Consider the following 25320-nt stretch of genomic DNA (forward strand, 5'->3'; position numbering starts at 1 on the left):
AAATTTCTAAACTAAATATTTATTTCAGTTATAGTATAATAAATTGAACATGGTAGTTAATGATTTAAATTAACTTCACAATAATAATAGGAGAAATACCAAAAGTTATCAGTAGAGCTTAACACTCTCTTATGTGTTATTATTGTTATTCGTCTAATAAGAATATCGTTAACCAATTACAAAATGACATATTTAAAAATATTAAACACTACAAATACTACTAACCAATAAATCTTTTGAGTCTAGTTGATTATTTTCAATTACTGGATTTTTTAGGAGATCCTTCTTAGGAGATCATTCTTCTTTGTTTTAAAGTAGGATCTTTCCTAGATTTTTTTGCTAGTTTGCTATTTAATTTTCCTGAAGTATCTTTAATTTATATTGATTGTACACATGAATTAGCAGTTCCTGCAGTCAGGATGAATGATAAACTAATTTGAATAGATAATTTTTTATCTTTCCTCTATTTATAAACTTTTCAATATTTTGAATAGTTTATTGTCAAAAAAAAATAAATAACAATGCTCTAATAATAAATAAGATTTTTATAGCGCGTGCAGTAACCGTTAATTTAGACAATAAGAACATTAAAAAAATCCGAAAATGGGTACAAAATTCAATCCAAATTGGTCCGAGCTGTCCGGAATTGAAATGACCAAGATCACCACACGCAGCCAACGCTGCATCCACGTGTCGCGTTATCATTACAATACCAGTCCAAATAAACCCAATCACGTCAATCATATTTAATATCTATACCCTTATAGTCCATTAGGCAGTGTACTCTACGCTCCTTAAAGGCACGTGTACAAAAAATTTCACCACCCCACATTCCCGAATACGCACAGAAACAAAAAAAAAAAAAAAGTAGCCGTTGGAGATATTAGACTTGCCAGTTGCCACCTTGCCGACACCGTGGGCAACTCGAGTTTACTTCGCTATAAATCTCTTTTATTATTTATTTTAATAAATTAATAATTAAATAATTAAATAAAATCTGACTGTTTAAGTGCCAAATGTGAGCATCGAATTCTTAACCTGACCTGATCGTCCCTACTTTGATCAAAACACCTCTCACCTCTCACCTCTCTCTCTCTCTCTCTTTCATTCTTTCCTTTTCCAGAATCGTCTCTTTCGATTAATGGACTGATTTTTTTGTTAGTGTTTGGATTTGTGGTTATTAAGGGAAGAAGTCTTTGTTTGGGTGTGTGTTTAGTGTGACGTGTTTCCTAATTTTCCAGAGAAGAAAGTTAGGAACCAAAAGAAAAGAAAGACTAGTTGGGCAAAAAAAAGTATAGTTCTTGCTTTATTTGGATTTTCAAGCAATCCAAACACTTGCCTTTCGGTTACCCGATCTATAGTTTCTGGTTTTTCTCTGATTCTTCTTCTTCTTGGAGCCGGGTTATGGGGTTGTTTGGCTACAAGGGTTTTTAGTTTAACACAACTCCAGAGTAGTAATTTTTAGCTTTTTAATCGAGGTTTGTTCCGAAATTCTTACTTTTCTTGGTTTTGAATTATCATTTTAAAGTGAACATTCAGCTGATTCTGATCGAGTTTAGTGTAATTTTTTTTTTTTTAGTTTATTGGAAATCAAACGGTATAAATGGCTACACTCGGAGATATAGGAGTAGCGGCAGGTTTCAATCTGTTGGCGGCTTTCATATTCCTACTTGCTTTTGCTATATTGAGGCTTCAACCTTTCAATGACAGAGTCTACTTTCCGAAATGGTATCTGAAAGGGTTGAGAAGTAGCCCATCGCGTTCTGGTACTCTGGTTGGGAGGGTTGTGAATTTGGACTTTAGATCATATCTTAGATTTTTGAATTGGATGCCTGATGCATTGAAGATGCCCGAACCTGAGCTTATTGATCACGCAGGACTGGATTCCGCTGTTTACTTAAGGATTTATTTGATTGGGTAACGCTTTCTACCTCTTCTGTTTTGTTTTTTAATTATCTTATTCTACTTTGTATCGTATTTTATTGTGCGAAAATTTTAGGATATTGCTAGGCAGGATCTTACTTTGAACCATACCCAAATCTTATTGATCAAATCATAGGCTCGATCATAGGTTTTGTAGACTTAGAAGAGACTGGTATTTTAGAAAAGGTCTGGTTTTGGTGTTTAGTGAAAAGTCTGGTTTCTTGACACATTGATTATCTTGTTGGGAATTTTCACCTGTTAGGCCGTAGATTAGATTATTGATTTTATACCCTTAAATATACAGTTTAGTTTTTATTTCCACAATTTAAGTACTTGTTAGTTTTTGTTTAATTGCTGGAAGGATGTTATTACAGTTGAGTTTCCTGGGAAGATAGTGTCTGCAGACAGCATACTCTTTCCTTGTTCTTATTTTCTTTTTCTCTTGTTACTAATGCAGACTTAAGATCTTTGTCCCTATAGCATTTCTTGCATGGACTATCTTGGTACCAGTTAATTGGACAAATGATGCTTTGCAGATACTCGATCTGACAAAAAATGCAACTTCCAGTGACATTGATAAGCTTTCAATTTCAAATATTGAGACGGGATCCAAAAGGTATGAAATCTGCTTCCTTGTTAACAACTTTACATTACAACAAAGTTGTTCTTTCTTGTGGACATTATATAATTGATAGAGGTGTGAAGTTTATCTTGACACCAGTTAGAAGGTTGGTTGAAAAAGGACCACCAGTAGCCAAGGCTCTTGCGCAAAGGATTTATCTTAAATTTAAAACTGCACTCGTCTAATTTCTGTACCCACCCCCGCTCAGGCTTTCCTCTATTATTTGAATTTGAAAGCATTAAAGTTTCAATTGTGCGTGTCTTAAATTTGCAGATTATGGACTCATATAGTGATGGCTTATGTATTCACCTTTTGGACATGCTATGTGTTGCTAAGGGAGTATGAGGTAGTTGCCTCCATGCGGTTGCAGTTTCTTGCAACAGAAAAACGTCGTCCAGATCAGTTCACTGTGAGATTTACTATTTCTCTTAGTAAATATACAACTTTAAATTGTCTGATATGTAAACATGAAATGCATCTGAATTTGATTACAATGAAATAAGAATATTTTTATTTTAAAGTATGGAACCACCTGTTTTTAATAGTACCAAAGCAAGAAGCATAATATACTCACAGGGCTCAAGCAGTGATGAACCCTTACCTAAATTGGAAAAACAACAAAAACAAAAAGTAGCACAGCACATTTGATGCTAATTTAAGAATTTCTTCAGGTTTCATCTAGGCATACCAATAATACACTTTCTAATGTTCTACAACAAGACTTGGCAACTTGTTATGTGATAAATCTCTTTACCAAACTTGTATAATGGGTCTTGTTTCTTCACAGGTGCTTGTTAGAAATATTCCGCCTGATGTTGATGAATCTGTTAGCGAGAATGTGGAGCATTTTTTTCTAGTCAATCATCCAGATACCTATCTTACACATCAGGTCTTTCCCGCCTCTGTTACTATTGCATGTAGAATTATAAACTTAAATGGTGGTATTGTTGTCTGATTGGGGCATTTTGGTAACATTAAACTACATCTATTCAAACTATCACTCCAAAAAACTTGCTGGTAGTTCCTCAGTGAAATCTTCTAGTCATGAAATTATTTTCTTCACAAGTTCTTTTAATATAATCCACTGGAAATAGTTAGCATTGATAGTAACATTAATCTACATGTATTCAAAATATCAATAATCTCCAAAAAACTTGCTGGTAGTTCCTCAGTGAAATCTTCTAGTCATGAAATTGTTTTCTTCATAAGTTCTTTTAAATATATAATCCACTGGAAATAGTTAAGACTGATAGTAATATATAGAGGGCAAGGATGCATGATGCTTAGTCATGTAGCCATGCCATGCTGTATGTTCATTGTGCCTACTAGTGTATTTTTAATCAAATCATCTCATCTCCTTTAGCGTCATAATGATTTTCATTACTTTGTTCTATATTTGACTAAATAGTTTAAATTTATATAAAATAAATATTTATATGCAGGTGGTATATGATGCAAACAAACTTGCAAAAATGGTCAAGAAGAAGAAGAAAATGCAGAATTGGCTCGTCTACTACACTAATAAGTTTTCAAGAAATGAATCTTTAAAGCCCACGACTAAGGTACTTAATTTCGTAAAAGAAATTAAAAAGACATTTGCTATTTAAGTTTATTGTTTAACCCCAATATATCCATGTGCGATTTTTCTTTCAGACTGGTTTTCTTGGGCTTTGGGGAAAAAAAGTGGACGCAATTGAATTTTACACATCTGAAATTGATAAATTGACAAAAGAAGTAAGTATTACTTGTTCACTTGTCTATCTTTTCCTAAGGTCAAGATGTTTCCTGATAACTTTATTTTTTAGATTCATATGTGTATTTATGTTTTGTATACATTTTGTTTGGTACTGAAAATTGTAATGCTAGAGACATTTTATACACACACTGATGTGCCATGTACCCATAAAAATAGTTGATATATGACCGGCATGGATTGTATTTATATATATTATGTATATATATATATGATTACAAGTAAATTAGACTTAAATGAATGTGAATTTTTTATCAGATGGCTGAGGAAAGGGAACGAATGGCAGCTGATCCTAAATCCATCATGCCGGCAGCATTTGTTTCTTTCAAAAGTCGTTGGGGAGCAGCTGTTTGTGCCCAAACTCAGCAAACTAGAAATCCAACTGTTTGGTTAACTGACTGGGCGCCCGAGCCACGTGATGTATACTGGCAAAACATGGCAATCCCATATGTTTCACTCAAAATTCGGAGGCTAATCGTGGGTGTTGCTTTCTTTTTCCTTACCTTCTTTTTCATGATTCCCATTTCAGCCGTACAGGCTTTTGCAAGCATAGAGGGAATTGAGAAAAGAGCACCATTTCTAAAGCCCATCGTTGAAATGTGAGTTTTTTTCTTTCTTTCTTTTTTGAGCCCATCGTTGAAATGTGAATTTTTTTTCTTTCTTTTTCTTGGACTTCTAAATTTTATCCTGTGGCAAGCAACTAAACCTTATGATATGTATGTATGCAGGCCATTCATCAAGTCAGTTATCCAAGGACTTCTACCTGGGCTTGCCTTAAAGCTATTTCTCATCTTTTTGCCAACTATACTGATGATCATGGCAAAATTTGAAGGCTTTGTATCTTTATCATCTCTTGAAAGGACTGCAGCATCTAAGTATTATCTCTTCAATTTCGTAAATGTTTTTCTTGGAAGCATATTGACTGGGTTAGCGTTTGATCAGCTAAATACTTTTCTCAATGAATCTCCAAGCAAGTAAGTCACGGTTATGGTTAATCTGTAGGGATTTATTTTATTTGAACAAATTCCAACTCTAGGTTTTGTTTTCTCTCTTTTAACTTATTCTCAAGAGCCTCTGCCTTTTTCTTATTTATTTATGTATTTTGCAGGATCCCCGAAATAGTTGGGGTGGCAATCCCATTGAAAGCAACTTTCTTCATTACTTATATAATGGTTGATGGATGGGCCGGTATAGCTGGAGAGATTCTCATGCTGAAGCCACTTATAATGTATCATTTGAAGAATTTCTTCTTGGTAAAAACTGAAAAGGACAGAGAAGAGGCAATGGATCCAGGGAGTCTTGGTTTCAACACCGGAGAACCTCGTATACAATTGTATTTCATACTAGGCCTTGTCTACGCTACAGTGACACCGATTCTGCTTCCATTCATAATTGTTTTCTTTGGCTTCGCCTATCTTGTGTTCCGCCACCAGGTAAACTGTTCATTTAAGTACTTTTGTTTTAAATAACCAAGTGATTCGGTTTATGAGCTTCTTTGAGTACGCATACCTCCACCCTCCTTAGCTCTGTGGTTGAGGAAGTTTAGTTTGCTTTATTGTTATAGCATAAAGGAAAATAAACTTCTCAGCACAAAAATCATACACCATTTAAATGGGTTGAATCGACATAATCAAAAGATACATGTTTGTGATGGTTTATGAAATTTAAATATGCAGATAATTAACGTTTACAACCAGGAGTACGAGAGTGGAGCAGCCTTCTGGCCAGATGTCCATTCACGCATTATTATAGCACTGATTATTTCACAACTGTCTTTAATGGGTTTGTTGGCCACAAAAGGCTCTGCTGAGGCAACACCAGTTATCATCGTACTTCCTATACTCACTATATGGTTCCACAGGTTTTGCAAAGGTCGTTATGAATCTGCATTTGTTAAATATCCATTACAGGTAGTTTGAAACTTCCCAAGTTCACTCAAATCATTAATGACTCTTCCTAACAACTTAAACCATCATATTTTCTTCCCTAATCATATGTTGTTATTTCGATGGTACAGGAAGCAATGATGAAAGACACACTTGAACGTGCCAGGGAACCGCACCTGAACTTGAAAGGCTACCTCCAAACCGCATACGTCCATCCAGTCTTCAAAGCTAGCGAGGAGGATGAGGAGGAGGATGATTTGGTATCTGAGAAATGGGAAACTGAGAGTACCCTTGTACCGACAAAACGACAGTCGCGAAGGAATACACCATTGCCCAGCAAAATCAGTAGCAATTCGTCGCCTACACTGCCTGGTGGCTTTGAAGATCAGCCATAGCAAAGTTTATGGGAAAGACTCACTTAGCTGTACATTTGACCTTTAGCAATGGAGAGGAGCTATGGCACTGTAAACTATTGTATAATGTCCATGATATTGTATAGAGGTATAGAAGAAAGCACGGTCTCAAAAGAAGCAAGTTTCATGATTTTGTTGCAGCCTACTTGGGGAGGGAATTAGAGCCATATATCAGTGAGTGTTGAATAACTAGAGATTCAAAAGTGGTAGTTTTCATTTTCATTCTTTTGTTTTCTTAGAAAATTTAGTTTTAGTTTTCTGATTTCTTTTTTATTTATTTGTGTATCTACATATTGAAGTCCAAACTGCACGGACTTGTCATTGCTGGGCTCTTTAAAGTGCAAATTCTCTTCCACTCTTAGAAGATAACCGTTTCCAAGATAAACACTGTTTTGGTGCCACTTTTTCATCGATTTATTATTTTATTTTTGTCTCACTTTTTCATCAATTAGATACCGAACTTTTGTGATTTTTCTTTTTGGCAGAGGTGTGGTTAAAAAGGTTTACCTTATTATTATCAGACAAATATTATAATTAAAATTAATTTAATAAACTTTTAACATTAAAACAAATATACTAATTAAGTTATTGTAACAAATTGTCATTAAAAAATTATATAACATATATTATATATCATATATATATATATCAATAATAATATATTAACAATATTAGAAGTAGGAATAAATAAGGAATGAGTTGCTATTTCATGTTAAAGAGAAAAAGAATAAATAAGGAGTGAAAATAATTGAGATTTTTACACCTCATGTCAAAATTGACACCTTTTTTACATTTTTATCCATACACGGTTTTTTAAACTTTTTTAACTTTTACATTTTTCAATTTTACTTTTCAAAAAGTTTAATAATTACAATTTTACCTTTTCCCTTCTTCCTTACACACATACACGCACGCCACCTCATAACTCCTTTCTTATTTTTTTTTTTTTTGAAATTTTTCATTTATCCATTCTTACACCCCACCTCCTCCATATCTGCCCTATTCTTCTTCTCTTTTTTTTTTTTTTTTTCTCTCGTTTCTCTTTCCTCTCGTTCTCCGAGCTCACCATCTAAAAAAACCAAAATCCAACTCCACCTTAGTCACAAAAACACCTCTCTTTCCACGGAGCTATGGAGCTTACTCTATATCTCTCAAATTCTGCTCACCCCCACAAACCACCTCCTTCGTCATGGACACGGTAGCGCTTGTCCGGCTCCTCCTACCTTCCCTGCATCTCCGTTCCGGTGTAACTTTCCAATCATTTACCCATCAAAGATCCAAACTTTTATGCCCAAGCTTTCTTCTTCCTCCAAACTCACCTACCGTCAAAATCCCAAATGCAAATGGGTACTAGCCTCCAAAAAAAACCGAATCCTCTTCTCCATCAAAGGTAGTATAGCCTATTTATATATGAATCCTTTTAATTTATTTATGTCTTTAGAAGCTTCATTGTGCCGAAAAGGAAAAAAAAAATCTAATGTATTCTGTCATTCTTTTTGTATTTCTTTTATGTATTTTTATTGATGTTATTTTTGTGTTGTTATTGAGTTTTTTTTTCGTTGTTTTTATATTCATCTATTGCTGTAGTTTTTTCTTTGTTGTTTTCTGGTTGTTGTATGGTTGATTATGATGTCACTGGGCCCCTCGTTCCTAGAAAAAATGTATCGTCTTGAACCGATACAATTGTGTGCGCAGATAGTTGTTGCTTGGAAGTTGTTGCCGGTTGTTTCCGTATCGTCGCAAATCCGCCTCGTGCCGAGTTGTTGTCATCCCAATGCCCATTGCTCTCCGTACCAAAAATTTGTAATGGTTCCGTATCCTGAAATAATGCAAATTATTTATTTGTTTCAATTTCAGAAGTTGCAAACAACTATTTCAATCTGGCAAAACAACTACTAAACAACTCTTTCTAACAACAACATTTGCAGATAACATTTTGATCTGGACGACTATTTTAATCTGTCAAATCAACTATTAAACAACTATTTTAAAGCATTGAGTAATTAATAAGAATAGATTCATCATTTCTCGTTTGCAGATCACAAACAACCATTATTTTACTGGAAAACAACTTATAAACAACTGTTTGCAGATTAAAACTCTGTAGCATATAATTATATGCATTAATATTTGTTTTATGCAAACCGTTGTTGTTTTTTGTTCAAATTCACCAATATTTTATTATTATTTCAATTTATTCTAGTTTTCCTCAATTAATAACAAATTCTCATTTATGTAGAATAAAAGATTGGAAGATGTTCATGAAGAAATTGTATTACCTTCAATTATTTCTCTGATTCAATCATGGGTGAGTTTCAATTATTACAGATCTCCTTCTCTTCGATTCTTCTCCTCTGAACACGTTGGGCTTTTGACTGAATGTTGTTTTTGAGTTTTTTTTTTTTTTTGTACAACAATGGAGGTTGGATAATTTTTTATCCCTTTTTGTATTTGGATTTTCGGGATCTGAGTAGTGTTTCGAGATCTACATTTTTTTAGATATGATTTTCCTAGTTTTGGAATGAAAATGGTTGAAAATGGTTGTTGGGGTTCTACAAACTGGTCACGAAGAAGGAGGATCCCCTCTCGTTTTTTTTTTTAAGGTGTATTTTTGTAAATAACAACTTTTAGTTTCTATTTTTGTTTATTTTCTCTATGTAGGTCATAAATGTAAATTTTTTTCATTTTCAGTTTATTATAGAAAAAATCCCAAAATAATTTATATGAATGTTGCTTTAAATTTAATAGTATAATTTGTACTTTGTAAATACATGAGTTATTTATATATTAAAAAAATAAAATTATAGTATTTTTATAATATATAATGTGATACAATTTGAAGTACAATTAATAAATTCAGATTTGCTAACTATACTGCACATAACGATTTGACTAAAATACAAACTACAATCACGCCACAAAAGATTTTTAACTGCATATTTTTTATACGATCTGTTGTAGTGCAGGTAGTTGTGCAATATAAACGATTGTGCAATGTGGACAGTTTGACAAATGTCCCTTCCAAAAACTTGGCAAAAAAATAGTATGTAAAGGAGTAAAATATGAAAAAGTGCAACTCTAATAAATAACAGTAAGCAAACATTACACCATTAAAGAGCAGTGATGTGTATATATAATCATAAATTTGAAACATACTTATATGTGATAAGTTAATTTAACAAGTAGGATTCATTTTAAACGTACTATCGTTGAACCGAATCATGCAATAGCTAAATTGTTCATAAAGGATAGCATATTTCTACTTAAAAACTTAACAACACAAACAACAAACTCAACTTTAACACTATGTTTGGTACCAAGGAAAAAAAATAGAGTAATTAGAAGAAAAGAAAAGAAAGAAAATTAATTTGTTATAAAATTACTATATTATCGTTAAATTTATTAATAAAATTGTTTTTTTAAATAATAAACAAACTAGTAATTTTATATTAATGTTGTTTTGTAAACGTTTTCTCTCTAAATGAGAATAAAAATTTTGGTGGGTCCCACCTTAATTTTTTTTGAAGATTACTTCACAAATACAAAAAAAACAACAAAAAAAAATTATAAAAATACGGTTTCACGAAATTTTAAATATTTTTACGATTTTTTTGATTTTATTTACAGAAAATACCATCTTTTTATAGTGTATTTTTGTTAATTTGTCGTTGATTTTTTATTATCTGTATGATATTTTTTTTATTATTTTGATGTTATTTAAATATTATTTTTTCTGTTACTTTTATATAGTTTTTAACTTGTTGTTTTCTTATTGTTTCAAAAATACGTAAAAAAAAATATAAAAAAATAAATCTTAAAACTTAAAAATATAATTCTTTTAGGAAAAAAACTGTATTTTATGTTATTCTCCCAATTTTTTATCTTTTTTCTCTTCTTCTCACTTTTTTTCAACTAAACAAGCATTTTTTTTCTCTCCAGTTTTCCTTCTAAGCTTTTCTTTCCACTCCCTTTTCTCCCCTACCAAACATAGAGTAAAACTAAAATAGAGCAGAAGGCTCCTGTAAACCTCTAGTTAAGCACTTAGTTTGGCTGAAAAGGCTTAAACACAGCCAATGACACTCATGATACCCATTACCCAATACAACTAAATATATATTTAATTTATTTATTGACAAGAAAAAAACTTCACTTATGGAATAGAAAATGTCAAAATAACTATGTCAGATAATAACCCCTAAAAATAGCAGATAAAAATTAGGTCTTAAAACAAAGACAAAACACACAAGTTGGACAGAGAAAACAAAACAACTCTAGTAAGCTAACTAACGAAACATAAACTAAGGACAAATTTATTAGGGATATTTAATTTTTTATGCTCAAGTACTGTAAATAATTAAACAGTTCTCCAAGTATGAAAAATTACAAATTTATGCTAATAATTCTCTTAATTCTTGAAATACCCCTCTACAATTATGTTTTGAGGAGAGAAACAATTAAGAGAATCATTAGCCTAAGTAATTGAAGAATTCTTTAATTATTTAGAACACTTTTTTACTAACGTGTTTACTTCATTTTCATTGTGTAATGTATTTGGGTTAAGGTTTTACATGTTGAAGATTTGAGAATTTCTCCTTCTTATACTAAATTTGGAATTCAAATTAAGAGAGATAAATTAAATAAGTATGGTCACTAGAAATGCATACAGAGTGCTCTCATCTTCATTCTCTTTAAAAAATTTAGTTCACATTCCCACTTATTTTTTATTGGAGATGTGGCAGAAAATCTCCTAATAGGAACGAAAACACGACGAGAATCTTCTAATAAAAGAATAAAGTTTATAATGAAATTTTCAATATAAAAATATTAAACTACATAAAAATTAAAATATTATACATTAATTATTATTCAATAAACTAATTATCATTCAAAACACAACTTAAAATTTATATAAAAACGATACTAATATACTAAAAAAATACAAACATATTATAAATTATAAAATATTATTAGAAATATAAAATAAAATACTAAATGGCCCCCGTTAGGACAGGAAGTGCCATCCCCGTCCTCGTCTGGTTTAACATTCAGTGACAAAAATAACTTGCATCCCTGTTTTGTTTCCCATTTACAAGAAAAATCCCTGCCCCATTAGGGAGGCGAATCCCAACGGGTCCATCCCCATGGAAAAAAATGTGCATCCTTTATGGTCACCCACACTATTGATGTCCTATTAAACTTTAGGCTAATTAAGATTTTTGCTGATGTGTACTAAATTATGCCATTGAACTTTTAAATCCGTTAAAAAATCCTCTTGAATTATTGAGGTTGTTGGATTTAAGGATTTTTTGTTTAATTTTAGTAAGAAATGTCTAACATGGATGAAAGTTGAAGGGTATGATTTGATACATGTTAAAATTTGAGAGACATAATTTGGTAGATATCAAAATCTAGAGAGTATGATTTAACACATAAATAATCATCGAATTAGTAGAATTAAATTAAATTTAACAAAAATCCTTAAATCCAATAATTTCAATAGTTCAGGAAAAAATTTTAACTGTAAAAAAAAGAAATTAAAAAGTATAATTTAATACATGTTAAGTTTAATAGACAAAAATTATAATTAACATTAAACTTGAGGAGTGCTAATTACAACTTCTTAGTCAACCTCCACGTTCGAAATCACATGCTGAAATATTTTTTTTTCATAGCGGTATTCGTTATAGTTACAGTATCATCGCTGTAAATTTTTGAAAAATTCCTGATATTTCAGTTTACCACTTATTCAAAAAATTTCAAACGTATTTTCGGAACTGTAAACTATTCGAAATTTTTTAAAAATTTATAGAGATGATGTTGTAAGAATAACGAACACCCCATGAAAAAAAAAATTGAAAAAAAATATTCTGACATATATTTTTGAGCGTGGAAATTGACTAAGAAATTGTAACACGGTAACCACTCCACCATTAAACTTATATTGAACACCTATAAAATTGAAATTTCTCATTTATTATGAGTGTGCTAATATTAGGCACTAGTCTCAATAGTATAATTTCATACCAAAATGGGCAACAACAGTCCTTTAGTTGTTACCATGTGTCGTGGGGAGGTGTGGCTTGGGGTAGAGCTCCAACGACAGCTAAACAACCTCTCTCTCTCTCCGAGGCCAGCCCACTGTTTCCATATTTACTTTGAGGAAAGCATTTATTGTTCTTTATTTATTACTCTCTAACAATTTATGTTACTTTCCTAATGGCATTTAAGTTAAGAGTAATGGGTAAATAATCGTATTAACATCATTACAATTTTTTTTAGTTAATACTTAGAGGTGTACTATTGTTAACTTTATATCATAATTTTTTAATCAATTTTTATGTCTAAACACATTCTAGAATATTTTAAAAAATTTTTTTTTACAGTAGTGTTAGTTATAGTTACAACATCATTCTTGTAAATTTTTGAAAAATTTCGAATAATTTATAGTTCCCAAAATAGGTTTGAAGTTTTTTGAACACGCATACTAAACTGAAATGTTAGAATCTTTGTTTTTAGTACTGTAAATTATTTAAAAATTTTAAAAAATTTACCGTGATGATACTATAACGGGAACGAATATTACTACGAAAAAAATTGAAAAAAAATATTTTGACATGTGATTTCAAACGTGAAGGTTGACTAAGAGGTTGTAATAGGAGCTTGTAATTAACACTCCTCTAATATTTATATCCGAAAGCATATGTCAAAATATTATTTTTTTAAAATTTATTTTCATTACATATTTTAGTCTACCAATTTTTTCAAACTTATTTTTGTCATTATAAATTATTTAAAAAAAATTAAAAATTTACAAAGATAATATTGTAACTATAACAAACAACATCATAAAAAAAATATTTTGATATATATTTTCGAGCAAGAGATTAACTAAGACGTAATAAGAAGTTAACAGTAGCATTTTTTTCTAAAAAAAATGAAAGATTAATATCAAGTCCTTTTTTTTCTTTTTTATATTCTATTTATGAAATTGATTATTTTTTTTAAATAAATCATACAATTTTATTAATAACAATCAACTAAAATAATATTCTAAATTCTAATCAGACATCTTTACCATTAGAAACACGATCAGAGTTAAATAATTAATTGTTTAACTTTTAGATTGTTTGAAAAATAAATTAAATAAAAAAATTGCATCATAAAATCTATTTTTTACATTTGTTTCCATAAAAATTTAATTCGGGTAACAAGAAAAGCGACCTACCAAGTTTTCTCCATTTATAATTTTTTTATTTCTTTTATCAATTTTTAGATATAACTGCATCGGATTAAAAATATTAAAAAACTAGTACACAAGCTAAGATACTTTAAGCTATAATATCGTTTCTTCGTGATTAAAAAAATGATATTAAATGAAACTTATACTACCAAATATAACTATATTATATTTTTATTTATTTCTCGGTAAATTTTTTATTTTTTTTTATAGAAATGTGTTATTATGAAAAACACAAACTATAGGAGATAGGATAACTGATTTGAAATTAAAAAAATCTACATTTTTTTTTTTCATAATGAAAAACAAAAACATAAAAATCAATTTAAAATGGTTTAAGATTACACTTAAAAACATATTTTTTAAAAAATAAAATAAAATTTATTAGATCCTTTTACACGTGCCTATATAATATCTATCTGTGGTTATATTTATTTTCCTTTTAAGGATTTTCTTATCTTTCGATTTTTCTTTAGAAGATTCTCTATAAATAAGTGATCGTTTCCCTTTTCATGATAACTATTTCTCTCTGCTTATAAAACCCTCCCTCTCTCTCTCATTCAGTAATATTTATTTTTATTATTATTATTTATAATATTGAAAGTTGACCCAGAAAATAAATAAAAAAAATAAAATAAAACAAAGACGAAGACGAAGACCCAAATGAGCACTGCGCAATCGGAGCTTTTTTTCAGGTTGAGCCTCTAAACTAACATATGGAGAAGAAATAGGGAACCCACAAACCAATTTTGTTTTTTTTTTTTATTTTATTATTATTATTAAATATTTGATACTTGATTTGGGTTTACAATGCAATCTCTTTCGCAATAGCTCACTGTTTCGTTTCAATTCCATTCAATTATACAATTTATCATGATAATAATCAGTGTTTATCTATTGATTTGATTCCATTACAATTCATGACTACACCACCCCATTGACGATTCCCAATTCTCAAAGTCTCAGTTTTGATCCATTTTTCTTGTTTACCAAATTACGATTTGGTTTGTCCTTATTCCTTATTAATAAATTAATTATATTCCTATTCCCCAGCTATTTGAAGTTGAATTAAATACTCATATCTAAACCTAATGTATTCTCGGTTGTTGTAATTTATTGGATAATCTTCCATTCTGCATTGGGGTTCTTGGTGATGGAGATAATTATGATTTGGGTTTTTCTTGGTTCTTTGGCTTGTTGGGTTTTCCTAAATGCTTTTATGAAGAAGAAATGGTTTTCATAATAAATTGACTTTGGGCATGATTGTGTTATTGTTTGATTTACTTGTTGTAGGTAATGGATACAATTTTGTATTCAGATGGCTTGAATTTTTGTTGTAGCTTTTTCCCCTAAATTCTTATATGAAGTAGAAGAAGCTGCATTCATGTGTTTTACTTTTACTTAAGACCACAGTTGTGTTATTGTTTGATTTTGATTCTTAATAGTACTGAACCCTTTTACTTTCTTGAAATAGGTTGTAATAATTGTGTAGAAAATGGAAGTGTTGGTTTCAGATGAGAAGCAGTTTTCTAATAAAGACGTAGAGAGAGTTTCAATTTCCATGCTTGCACGGATGAGACAATGCCCAGAAATTATTCAAGGTCAATCTAATTCAAGAGGTGGCAATAGGGGCAATGAATGCTCATCCAATAATAATGAACAGGTCAATCTAGATGTTCAATGGTCGAGTAGTAAGAAGAGGCGTCGTTCCTCATTGCGAAGAGATATAGAGGATGACTTATTGTTGAATGAAGATGAAACAAATTTGAAAAAGAGGCGTAGTGCCTCAATGCGAAGATATGCAGAGGATGATTTATTGTTGGATGAAGATGAAGAACTGGAGATGCTGTTTATATTCAAGCATAAGAATCAGAGTAGAAGAAGAATAAGAAACTTTGGTTTGACTGAAGCAAGTTCAAAGGAAGCTGTTGCTGTTAAAAATAATGAACTGGTTAATGCTACTTTTTGCTCTCCTTCACCTTCTCCTACCTCATCTGCCTCATCTGCTAATAACAAAATAAAGGTAACATCTTTGTTTATTTAACATCTTTCCATTAAGAGAAAAAAAGGTTTCTTATCTGATTTTTTTATTGTTCTGGTATTATAACAGGTTAATGAAAAGGGTTTTTTGAAGTGTCATCAGTGTATGGAGAAAAAGAAATTTGTTGTCTCTTGCAACACATGTAAACAAAAGTCATATTGTTACCAATGTGCAGAACAATGGTATCTTTTTGAGAAGGATCTCACTTTTCCTGCTAAGAAGTTTTCTTTTAATGTTTTGTAACTAGTTTTGGTTTTTCTGCCTTTTGTTTATTTAGGTACACAAACATGGAAATAAAGGACATTAAAATTCGTTGTCCATTCTGCCGTAAAATCTGTAACTGCAATACATGCTTGCATTCAACTGGGATTTTCGAGGTTTGTTTTCTTTTGTATAATTATGCTGTGAGTACCAGGTATCCTCAGAAGTACACTTTCTAATTAGTATTTTCTTGTTGAACTTCAGACAGTGGAGAGAAAGATGGATAACTGTGAAAAGGTTTGGCACCTGGATTATTTACTGAGCTTACTGCTCCCACATATGGAGCAAATATGTGCAGAACAAACTGAGGAGATAGAGATTGAAGCTAGAATTCAAGGTATTTTACAAACTTTTGTTAGATTTTTTTACATCTCAATTGTAAATATAAATGACAAATAACTGACTTTCTTCTTCAGGGATTTCTTCTTCTAAAGTTGTAGTACCACAGACTCTATGCTCTAATGATGAACGCGTGTATTGGTGAGCATCCCTTCTTTATTAAATTTGATGAAGTTGTAACATGAATGGTCTTAATTACTTCTTCTTTATGTCTGGATCAGCAATCATTGTGCAACATCAATAATCGATCTTCATCGAAGCTGCCAGGAGTGCTCTTTTGAACTCTGTCTCAGTTGTTGTCGTGATATCCGCAATGGGTGCCTTTCAGACCGTACTGAAGTCAAATTTCAATATAAGTTCAAGGGTTGTGAGTACATTCATGGAGGGGATCCTTTACCTGAATCACATCCTTTAGAAACAACATCAGAGTATGGTTTGGAACCTTTGGATGAATGGAGTGCAGATCCTGACGGGAGTATTAGGTGTGCTCCAAAGAATATGGGAGGGTGCTATAAATGTAGATTGGAGCTCAAACGTATCCTTCCGATTGGGTGGATCTCTAATTTAGTAGTGAAAGCAAGAGACTTTCTTGGGGTTGATCCAAATGAAGACATAACTATACATCACAATCACACCGATGAGGAGAATGATTCAATGAAAAAAGCAGCTTCCAGAGAAGATTCCAACGACAACTACTTGTATTGTCCTGACTCAAAGGAAGTTCTAAAGAAAGGGTTTCTCCACTTCCGGAAGCAATGGGCTAATGGCAAACCAGTTATAGTTCAAAATGTTCTTGAACAAGCTAGTGGCTTGAGCTGGGAGCCAATGGTTATGTGGCGTGCGCTAAGTGAAAATCCAGGAGCAGAGACTGGCACAGATTATTTGAACGTAAAGGCCATCGACTGTTTGACTGGTTGCGAGGTTTAGTTCTGTTATCCCTTTGACATTGATTTTAGCTAAGAAATAAGAAATTAAAGTTCCAAGTTGTTTGTTGCAAAGATCTCCATTGTAAAATTCGTATTCTAATTAACCCTTGTATGTTTTTCCTCTGTAAAATTTGCAGGTGGAAATTAACACCCGCCAATTTTTTGAAGGTTATACTGAAGGAAGAACATATGACAACTTATGGCCAGAAATGCTTAAATTGAAAGATTGGCCACCGTCAGATGAGTTTGACAATCTTTTGCCACGTCATGGGGAAGAGTTTATGAGTGCTCTGCCATTTAAAGAGTACACAGATCCCAAAGCTGGTATCCTTAACCTTGCTGTGAAGTTGCCCACAGGTGTCTTGAAACCAGACTTGGGTCCAAAAACATACATTGCTTATGGCATTGAAGAAGAGCTCGGAAGGGGTGACTCTGTCACTAAGCTCCATTGCGATATGTCAGATGCGGTATGTTGTAATTATATCTTTACTGACAATTGGAACTTGGGATTTGTAAATTATATCTTACTGACAATTGGAACTTGGGATTTGTAATTATAGCTTAACTGAATTGGAACTTCTTTGTCTATAGTAATTGTCTCATGCAGTAAAAGACATAATTTCTCTTGCTACTGTATTTATATTATTATTTGTTATTCTCTACTCTTGCATTGCATTCCAATTGCGCTGTAATTTGATTGTAACTTCTTTTTATTTATTTATCAATAATATGGGATGCAATTGTAACTTGTTCTTTTGATCATTAATTGATGTAGGTAAACATCTTGACACATACAGCCGAGGTAGATTTAACACCAGATCAACGCTTGTCAATTTCACAGTTGAAAAGAGTACACTTGCAGCAGGATATTAGAGAGGGGATAAAATCTTGCATGAATCATGTTGAAGAAGAAACAGAGGACATGATGACACCAAGTGAAGATAAACATTCCTCTAAAAGTGATGGCGGTGGAGCACTATGGGATATCTTCAGGAGAGAGGATGTCCCAAAATTAGAGAAATTTTTAAGGAAGCACTCGAAGCAGTTCAGGCATACCTATGGCTGTCCTGTTAAACGGGTAACTTAAAATGTACTACTTTTGTTTTGCTAATTCAAATGCTGGAAAGAAGATATACTCACTTTTGCTTGTCCTCATTAGGTCGACCACCCAATTCATGATCAATCCTTTTATCTAACTTCAGAACACAAGAGGACACTAAAAGAGGAATGTGGTAAGTAGCCTTGGTTGACAATTGTTTTCTTTTTTCTTCTCCAATACCATTAGTTTGTTTAAGAAAAATATATGCTTCTCATGATCATAGGCATTGAACCTTGGACATTTGAGCAACAAGTTGGAGAGGCTGTGTTTATTCCTGCTGGCTGTCCGCACCAAGTTAGGAATCTTAAGGTCCCAACCTATCTTATTCTCTGTATTTACAATCCAATTTTCAGGAGCTTGAGCTTGTCTTTAGTATTTACAGTCCAATTTTTACTTGCCTTGCAGTCATGTACCAAGGTCGCTGCAGACTTTGTTTCTCCAGAAAATGTTGGTGAATGCTTGCGATTGACTGAGGAGTTTAGACAACTTCCCAAGAATCATCGAGCTAGAGAAGACAAATTAGAGGTACAATTCTTGTTGATGATTTTGCTTCCTTCCACCATTTGCTATACAACTTTTGCTTCCTTTTCATAACTCATGTTTTTTTTTTCTGCATTGGAACAGATAAAGAAAATGGTAATGTATGCTGTTGATCAAGCTGTCAAAGAATTGGAAAACTTGGGTGCAGTGTATAATGTCAATAATTGTTAGGGCAGTTCTTGATAGAGATTTTGTTTGAGACTAACCCTTCTTAGGAGAAATGCATACATAGTTTACCTTAGATGCATACTGCATAAAAAAAGCATGGAAAGTGTTGAGTATCAATGAATAATGAAATAAGTATTTGGTGTTAGCAACAAAATACTTCATTCTTTGGTTTGAATTTATTCAAATAAAATATGAGCTTCTAATAAGAGTGAGATTAGATATTTACTAATGAATAGAAAAAGTGAAAAGTTTATTGTATTTAAATAATTTTCTCTTTCTAGATTAATGATATAGAGTATAGACACCGTAATTGGCATGTAAAATTTTGTGAATTAACATATACACATTCCTATATTTTGTTTTACCTAGGGCCTAAATCAATACTCAATATTCTAAATTTATCTTATTAGTTTTTAGAGAAGTTGGATGGTGTAATGTAAAGTTGTTGTAAAATAAATAAAGTAGAATTTTAGTAAAATTAGAGAAAAGAAGATGTTGAGAGTGCCCTAACAAAATTGTAAAACACACTCACATCAATGTTCTAATATAGAAAAGTTTTAAAATAGACTAATTAGTAATTTTTCCCTCGAAGACATGTACTAAATCGTGCCTCCTGAACTTTTTTGACCGTTAAAAATTCTCCTCGAACTATTGAGATTGTTAAATTTAAGGACTTTTATTTAATTTTAGTAAAAAAAGTTCAAGGGGCAATGATTTAGTACATATCAAAATTTGAGGAGCATGATTTGGTAGATATCAAAGTCTGGGAAGCATGATTTTGTACATAAACAATCACTGAAACAGTAAAATTGAATGAAATTAGACAAAAGTCCTTAAATTTAAGGATCTCAATAGTTCGGAGGGAATTTCTAACGGCTAAAAAAGTTCAGGGGGCACGATTTAGTACATGTCAAAGTTCGGGGGAAAAAATTACTAATTAGCCTTTAAAATATTTAGGTTGATTAGAATTTTTATTTTTTAAATTTGACATGTGTCAAATTATGTTCTTTAAACTTTTAAGATTATTAAAAATCTCTCTTGAACTATTGAGATTATTGAATTTAAGACTTTTTATCTAATTTCAATAAGGAAAGTCTTAGATAAATAAAAATTTAAAGAGCATGATTTGATAGATATTAATGAAAATAGATAAAAATTCTAAAATAATATGTGCACACATAATTTATACAAATATAATACACTCTGGCAAATTAATTTTATTAAGTAGAGCCTATATTAAATAAAAATAATTAATTAAAATTACTTACTATATAAATGTGTGTTAATTTTATATGTAAATTATGTGTACATATAAAACTATAACAATTACTATTTAAGTTTTCATGGATTCTAATAGCGTTATTCGAGATGCGAGTGATGAGATTTTTAATCATTTTCTCAAATTAATCCGCACATACAATTTTTCTAATCTCTTAAACTGCCCTGTATCGCGAAACTAAATAACTGCAATAACTGCACCGCAAAAAATGGTACAGTGCATTTATGCGATTTTTACAATTTAGATTTAGACTATCATCAAATAATTAAACTATCACAAATACAACAAAGCTTAAGCAACACTTATCAAAAATACCGTAAGGCTTGAAAATAAATATGAAAAAAAGTTTAAAGTTTCAACAATACAATAATTAGTGGACTTTAGGCTGGACATTCACATATTAAAACCTAAAAAAATATAAAATATGTATTTTTATAATACGAAGTGCAATGCAGTTTGAACCATATATTAACAATTTAAAATTATAAATCGCACTGCATGGTTTAGAAAAAATTCAAACTACGACTGTACCACAAAAAATTTCAAACCACCTTTTTTTTTGCAGTGCGAATGATTTGAGTAGTTTAATGAATCCTAAATTCTAATCTTAGCATAGCAACCTTAAATTTGTAGTAGTATTGATGCCCATAATTAAAATTATCTTATAGTGTTGTTGGGCAATATGGCAAGAATAATTGCATTTGTTTTTGGTATTTATTCGCAGGGGTGAGCATCGGTCGGTTTAATCGGTTTTTTTTCTATATAAAAATCCAGAATTCGATTTTCAATCTAGATTAGTGTAATTTAAAAATCGACCGACCAATCCAAAACCTATCTTAAATCCGATCGTTTTGAACCTCAATTTGATCAATTTAAACTGCCCAAACCGAACTTCTTTTAAAAAAAATATGATTCAATTTATTCTATAAACACATTACATTTTACGACTACAAACATATAAATCAATTATTCAAAAACTAATTATTTTATTCTTTTAACTTTAATAATAATATAATAATATATTATTAATAACGGAAAAAAAACTTAATAAATTAATATATATGTATAACAATCGATCGATTTATTACTAAACAAACAACCGTTCAATGTCGATTTTAACCAGCCGTTTTTTCGGTTCTGTCAGTTTTGATTCCAAAAGTGTTCAATAGGTCGGTTTGAACGATTTTTTTAATTTTTTAAATTTTATGCTCAGCCCTATTTGTTCGTGTTAAAAATTAGTTTCTGATTATATTATAAAAAATTGAAAAAATTGAGCTCCTAATTTATTTTATATTTTGAAAACTCAAATTCTAAATTATCACTTAACAAAATATAATTTATAATTTTTGCAAAATAAAAAATCTAAAATAATATTTACCTAATTTTAATATATATTTTTTGTGTGGACAAATTATTATCATTAGTTATATTAGATAATAGACAACTAAATCTACTCATATTGTATAGATCTAATAATATCAATGGTAAACTAACAACATACCTCTTTGGCCTTGTAAAGTTTGCCTTCTCAAGCTCGTCATGGTTTGGAGATCATTTGAAAGAGGAAAGCATGAGGAGTATTATATCACATATTTCCACGTTGGTACTATAATTTTCACTTTTGTTTTCTACCACTAATATTAGGTGAAAAGGCTATAAGAAAAAATTTGGTGAGATCAACACAAAACTATAAGTTTATATATATATAAAAAAAAAAATCACCCAACTTTACTAAGATTTTTGTTGAACAATTTGAATATGGTTCAAACAATTTGATTCACACATGTGTGGATCAAAATTATTTTCAACAAATTTTTAAATTTTATTGTGACTAAAAATCTTAGAAAAATTTACTAAACTCTCACACAATTGAGAAGATTGACTCCTCATCCTCACTTGAAAAAAAAAATAAAGAAATCATATTAATCTTGCCTGAATTTCAAGTTCTTCAGATCCCACCAGAATTGGATTTGGAATGATGGATTCCCTACTTTGAAAAACGGGAGGCAGGCTTCTCTACTCTAGGGCATGAAAAGACAATTTATAGTGAAAGATGATCAACTCTAGGGTTTCTTTATACATTTGAAATGACCAAATTGCCTCACAACCTCACATGTTTATTGCCCAACGAAGGGTTAGAAACTGTCAAATCAAGTTTGTTAGGGAATAATCATGATTTAAAAAAATCAAGTAAATATCTTGCGAAGATTTAGTTACCCAAATCCAAAATATTCATTTTTACTTTCTATTATAAATTATAAAATATGAAAAGATTTAAACTTTTGAAATAATAAATAATAATTATATCTTTTTATAAAAAAATAAAATAAAATATCAATTTCATTAAAATAAACTACATTCTCATTATATAAAATTTTGTAATTCTACTAAAATAGAAAAACCTAAAGTGCTACAACTAGATTTTAAATTGAGAGTGTCTAACAAATAATGTGCTACTCATTTGTTCATAGTCTAATAAAATAAAAATGAACATAGAAGACGATAGTTCTGAACAATCAAGCCAAAAGACAGAAAACATTGAGTGATTAATTTGGATGTCTTGCAAAGAGACCATACTATCTCTTTTAATCTCGACCTGCTCCCAATGTATTTTTAATCCAACTTAGGGCATCCTTAATAGCTAATGCTTCAATTACTTCAGTAGCAAAATTAGCAAAATTACCACCATAGCAGTTAGCCCGTGCTTAATAAAACTACCAAAATGGTCACGAACAACAATGTCAAAATCATACTTTTTCTCTCCTTCAAAGAGTGTTGCATCCACGTTTATCTTGATTGTGTTTTCTTTCAATTTAGACCAAAACTCAGAAGCATTAGCCTAGTTACCGAGACACAAAGATGATGGAGAGATTTTATTTTGAGCTTTCTTCCATTGATTAAAAGCTACTTTAGTAGATGCAAGAACTTTTGTAACAGAATAATTAATTGTTTGCTTCCAAACGACATTGTTCCTCGCTTTCCACATTACCCAACAGGTCATGGCAATGTTACACACTAGATCAGCTGAAGCTGTTTTAAACAGAAGCTCCAACCAACTCTCAAAACCACCACCAGGATCGAAAACAAATGAAAATCTAAACTTACACCAACAAGAAAGGGCAAATGGACAAAAAATGAGAGCACGGCTAGTAGATTTAGATTGGAAATTGCACACTGGACAAATAGGAGAAATCTCCACATGCTTTGTGACAAGATGAAGGCAAGTAGGGAGACAATTGGTGACAGCTCTCCATAGAAAATTCTTGACCTTAGAGGAAATATTCAAATGCCAAAGATGAAGCCAGAAACATGAAGTACCTTTGTCCACCTAATTATCATTTTGATCTTAAAGAAGTTTATAGGTACTTTTAATTGAAAACTCACATTAATATTCTCCCAACCAATACCATGTATTAGGGGTGGGCATCATCCAATCCAATCCAATTGAACCGAACCGATCCAATCCAATTCAATCTAATCCAATTACTACAAGTAACTACATCAAAAAACCTCTATTCCTGACGACAAAAAGTTGAATATCCAATTACAATTAGATTGGATGCTAAAAGTTGGATTCTAATTAGATTGGATCGGTTATTGGATGTCAATTTCAAAATCTAATTAAAAATCGATCCAATCCAATTACATTTATATATATTAAAAAAATATTTATATGATAAAAAATATTGAAAAATATAATAAATATTTATTATATTTTTATTAATTTTTTTGTAGGTTGAATTTGTAACACTTAATTATTTAGTGTATTTTTATTTTTATGATGTTTTGTTCTATTTTATTACTTTGAAATGTTATTGTTTTAATTATTTAAAACTTTTAGCTACAATACACTGATAAGAATAGTATATTTATGAAGTATTAAACTTAAATAAAAAGTAATACTTAGTATAAATCTCATAATTGTTTAGTGTATTTATGAGATTGACACGTCGAATGTCAATCTCATAATAGAACTGAAACAAAAATCAATTTTGCTCAGGGATTTTCACTGTCATTCTTTTACCATGCTTCTATAAATCTGCTATTATATTTTAAAATATATTGAAGTCTAAAATCTGCCTTGAGAGTGCTCAACAAAGGAGAATGGGGTCTTTACTTGTTCCTACGGGTTCAAGAGTGGACTTAGAGCATTGGGTGAAACCAGCTATGGGAAAGATTAAGGTTAATGTCGATGGTGAAATCTTTGCAAGTGATGGTCGATTTGGAGCGGCAGGGGTGGCCCGGGATTCTCAGGGTCGATTCATTGAAGGCTTCACAGTTTTACGAGTGGGGTGTGTGGATTCGGCTATGGCTGAATTGGTAGGGGTTAAGGAGGCCTTGAGTTTGATAAAGAGGAAACATTGGGGACCGTTGAGATTGAAACCGATTCTTTGGTTGTTGTCCAGGCAGTCCAAAGCACGGTGGAGATACCTTCTCCTTTTGACCTTCAGGTGGCGGTTTGTCGTTCTCTTTTGGCCGATTTGCCGCTAGTCTCAATTAATTTTGTTAAACGTTCTGTAAACAAAGCTGCACATTGTCTTGCTCGTAGCTCTTGTTTGTATCCAGATCGTATTTTTAGTGAGGATGATGTTCCTCCTGATTTTCTTTCTATTGTAATGGTTGAATCTTCTTATTAATAAAGTTACCATTTTCTTTCAAAAAAAAAAAAAAAATCTGCCTTGAGAGTAAACGACCAACCAAACTCCATCGTGCATCAAACTCAAAAATATTTTCCTCCACATCATCAAGAGTCTCCTCCGATTCCTCTTCTTCCTCGAGGAAGATATTATACTATCTATTTTCGATATCCTTCATTGTACCATTATGTTAGAG

The 25320-nt window shown here is 31.2% G+C and overlaps 2 protein-coding genes and 1 long non-coding RNA gene across 4 annotated transcripts; 2 read left to right on the forward strand and 1 right to left on the reverse strand.

Annotated features, from left to right (window-relative positions):
• The first annotated feature begins 978 nt into the window (after positions 1-978).
• Positions 979-7033, forward strand: LOC115707703 (calcium permeable stress-gated cation channel 1). Its single transcript, XM_030635729.2, has 12 exons — positions 979-1478; positions 1580-1917; positions 2381-2539; positions 2819-2954; positions 3333-3434; positions 3988-4107; positions 4199-4279; positions 4557-4897; positions 5027-5272; positions 5407-5731; positions 5975-6208; positions 6316-7033. The coding sequence occupies exons 2-12, from the start codon at positions 1604-1606 to the stop codon at positions 6577-6579; spliced, it is 2322 nt and encodes a 773-aa protein (XP_030491589.2). The 5' UTR covers positions 979-1478; positions 1580-1603; the 3' UTR covers positions 6580-7033.
• A 7323-nt stretch (positions 7034-14356) lies between these two features.
• Positions 14357-19464, forward strand: LOC115707704 (lysine-specific demethylase JMJ26). Of its 2 annotated transcripts, XM_030635732.2 has the most exons (13): positions 14357-14529; positions 15309-15857; positions 15945-16057; positions 16153-16252; positions 16341-16473; positions 16553-16616; positions 16697-17396; positions 17539-17868; positions 18177-18479; positions 18561-18633; positions 18724-18809; positions 18906-19025; positions 19125-19464. In XM_030635732.2, exons 2-13 carry the CDS (start codon positions 15330-15332, stop codon positions 19209-19211), a joined length of 2637 nt encoding a protein of 878 aa, XP_030491592.2. In that variant the 5' UTR covers positions 14357-14529; positions 15309-15329; the 3' UTR covers positions 19212-19464. The 2 variants fall into 2 exon arrangements, with proteins under 2 accessions (XP_030491592.2, XP_030491591.2); XM_030635731.2 differs by having other exon boundaries at positions 18724-19025.
• Positions 18094-22665, reverse strand: LOC115707705 (uncharacterized). The gene is made up of 3 exons (XR_004009770.2): positions 21989-22665; positions 19247-19289; positions 18094-19110 (listed from the first exon to the last, which is right to left on the reverse strand). It is a non-coding gene; the product is annotated as an uncharacterized LOC115707705 (long non-coding RNA).
• Between the last annotated feature and the right edge of the window lie 2655 nt (positions 22666-25320).

Source organism: Cannabis sativa, chromosome 1 (genome assembly GCF_029168945.1).
Source record: "Cannabis sativa cultivar Pink pepper isolate KNU-18-1 chromosome 1, ASM2916894v1, whole genome shotgun sequence".
Classification (NCBI taxonomy): Eukaryota; Viridiplantae; Streptophyta; class Magnoliopsida; order Rosales; family Cannabaceae; genus Cannabis; species Cannabis sativa.